This window comes from Gossypium arboreum, chromosome 3 (genome assembly GCF_025698485.1).
Source record: "Gossypium arboreum isolate Shixiya-1 chromosome 3, ASM2569848v2, whole genome shotgun sequence".
Classification (NCBI taxonomy): domain Eukaryota; kingdom Viridiplantae; phylum Streptophyta; class Magnoliopsida; order Malvales; family Malvaceae; genus Gossypium; species Gossypium arboreum.
The window spans coordinates 117,269,234-117,270,950 of NC_069072.1; the positions used below are offsets into that span (position 1 = coordinate 117,269,234).

The following is a 1,717-nucleotide window of genomic DNA, read 5'->3' on the forward strand; positions in this document are numbered from 1 at the left end:
TCAATTTGTACCAATGGCTTGCAGTATAGACAGGCGTCTCGACATTGCTTAAAGCTCTAGAATAGACATTTGAACACTACGTATCCATGGAGCAATCGGTTGTTGTAGTATGCAAGTGCCATTTCAAGGTTTGTTATGCAACTTGGGACGTATCTCTTTAGCACTTGGCACCACTGCCACATTTCATTATATGAAGCATCCTACCCACTATGCATCTTTTCCAACGCCTTCTGCTTAGCTATCTAAGGCTTGTGGTAAGAGGGCGTGTACCTTATTTGGCTATGAATATTGGTAATTAAGACCGGCACTGAAGTTCTGGGATCTACCTTCACCATCGGTAGTATTAAGCTAGCTAACATATCTGAATCCATCTTGGGATGATCTTGTAAAACACCTGTCAACGAAGTACGTCAAATAATGCAACATTACATAATAACAATATTATTCAAAAACCCTAAATATTGTACCTCCAACACATGTATATGGACCTTTGTACGTTTTTATCTTCCACAACCCTATCCTTTTCTTCAACGAGGCGTAGATTTTCCATGAACATGTATCGTCTTGCACTGCACACTTTGCTTCAAACTTATCAGATTTAGATTTAACTACGTGGTAGTTAACCCCGTTCATGATGCTATGTTGTTTCAATACACCAAGAAAACTATCATTATTAGAAAACTCATTACCAACTTCCAATTCACCCGAATCTAATAACGAACTTGTATGATTACATGTTCTATGTGGTAGATCTGGAAACTCTAATACATCATCTGCAGATAGATCGACATTATCCATGTGGGTTGGAGACGAGTATGCCTTGAATCGTGGATCTTTTTCTTCATCTGAACCTTCTTCAACATCTTCAGGTTTGGTTAGAATAGGCTCCGGTTCAGAAAATAATGTAACTTCTGCACCATCAGGGCTGGCTCTCGAGGTGGATCTACATCAGACTCATTATCTAACCCACCATCATCTGCAACGTACGAGGTCCCCTCGCCGGTGGATCTCGTAGGGAATATGTCATCCCTTTTTTCTGGGCATTTCATAACGTCCCAATTAGATGTAGATTGCCAACCATTAGAAGTTGATGTCATTCCCCAGTACGTATTTCCAGTATCAAACATTGACCCACCGAGGTGCATGTCCCATCCACTGACGGAGTGTCGTGTAGGGGTTGTGTATTACATATTGCTACTAAACACGGGCGCTTCCGTGTTTTGCAACTCACTAACAGAGTTTCGAGCAAGGGTCGTGTATTCCTCTCGAACAGCAATAGATGTTGAAGTCGCAAATGCATCATTTGGCGATGAAAATTGTATATATAACTTAATATAGGGTGATCCACTAGCAAGATGAGTCTGCAGCATTGCCTCCAAGCTACGAGCACTTTTGATGTCGAACAAGTCATATGTCACAGGATCAACAGAAGCACAAAATCGATACCTAATAGACAAAACTTTCATTGGCGTCATTCCAAAAATTTTACACCTAATTCTTTTACGAAATTTTGTCAAATCTATGTCCTGGTTAAAAACCAGTCACATTTTATTCTCTGATAAAAAAAAGCCATTCTCGGTGTGACGAACCTCTCCATCATAGTAAATAACAACACTAATACGTTCACTCATCTTCAATTTCTATTTTGCTTAACGTCTCTAATTTTTCTTGCTGTAACTTATGCAACCTGAGAATAAAATTTGGCTTATTTATAACC

The 1,717-nt window shown here is 39.5% G+C and overlaps 1 protein-coding gene across 1 annotated transcript; it reads right to left on the reverse strand.

Moving 5' to 3' along the window:
* Window positions 1-441: 441 nt before the first annotated feature.
* LOC108475171 (uncharacterized) lies at window positions 442-1,466 on the reverse strand. Its single transcript, XM_017777160.1, has 2 exons — window positions 1,189-1,466; window positions 442-943 (listed from the first exon to the last, which is right to left on the reverse strand). The coding sequence occupies exons 1-2, from the start codon at window positions 1,464-1,466 to the stop codon at window positions 442-444; spliced, it is 780 nt and encodes a 259-aa protein (XP_017632649.1).
* Window positions 1,467-1,717: the final 251 nt, after the last annotated feature.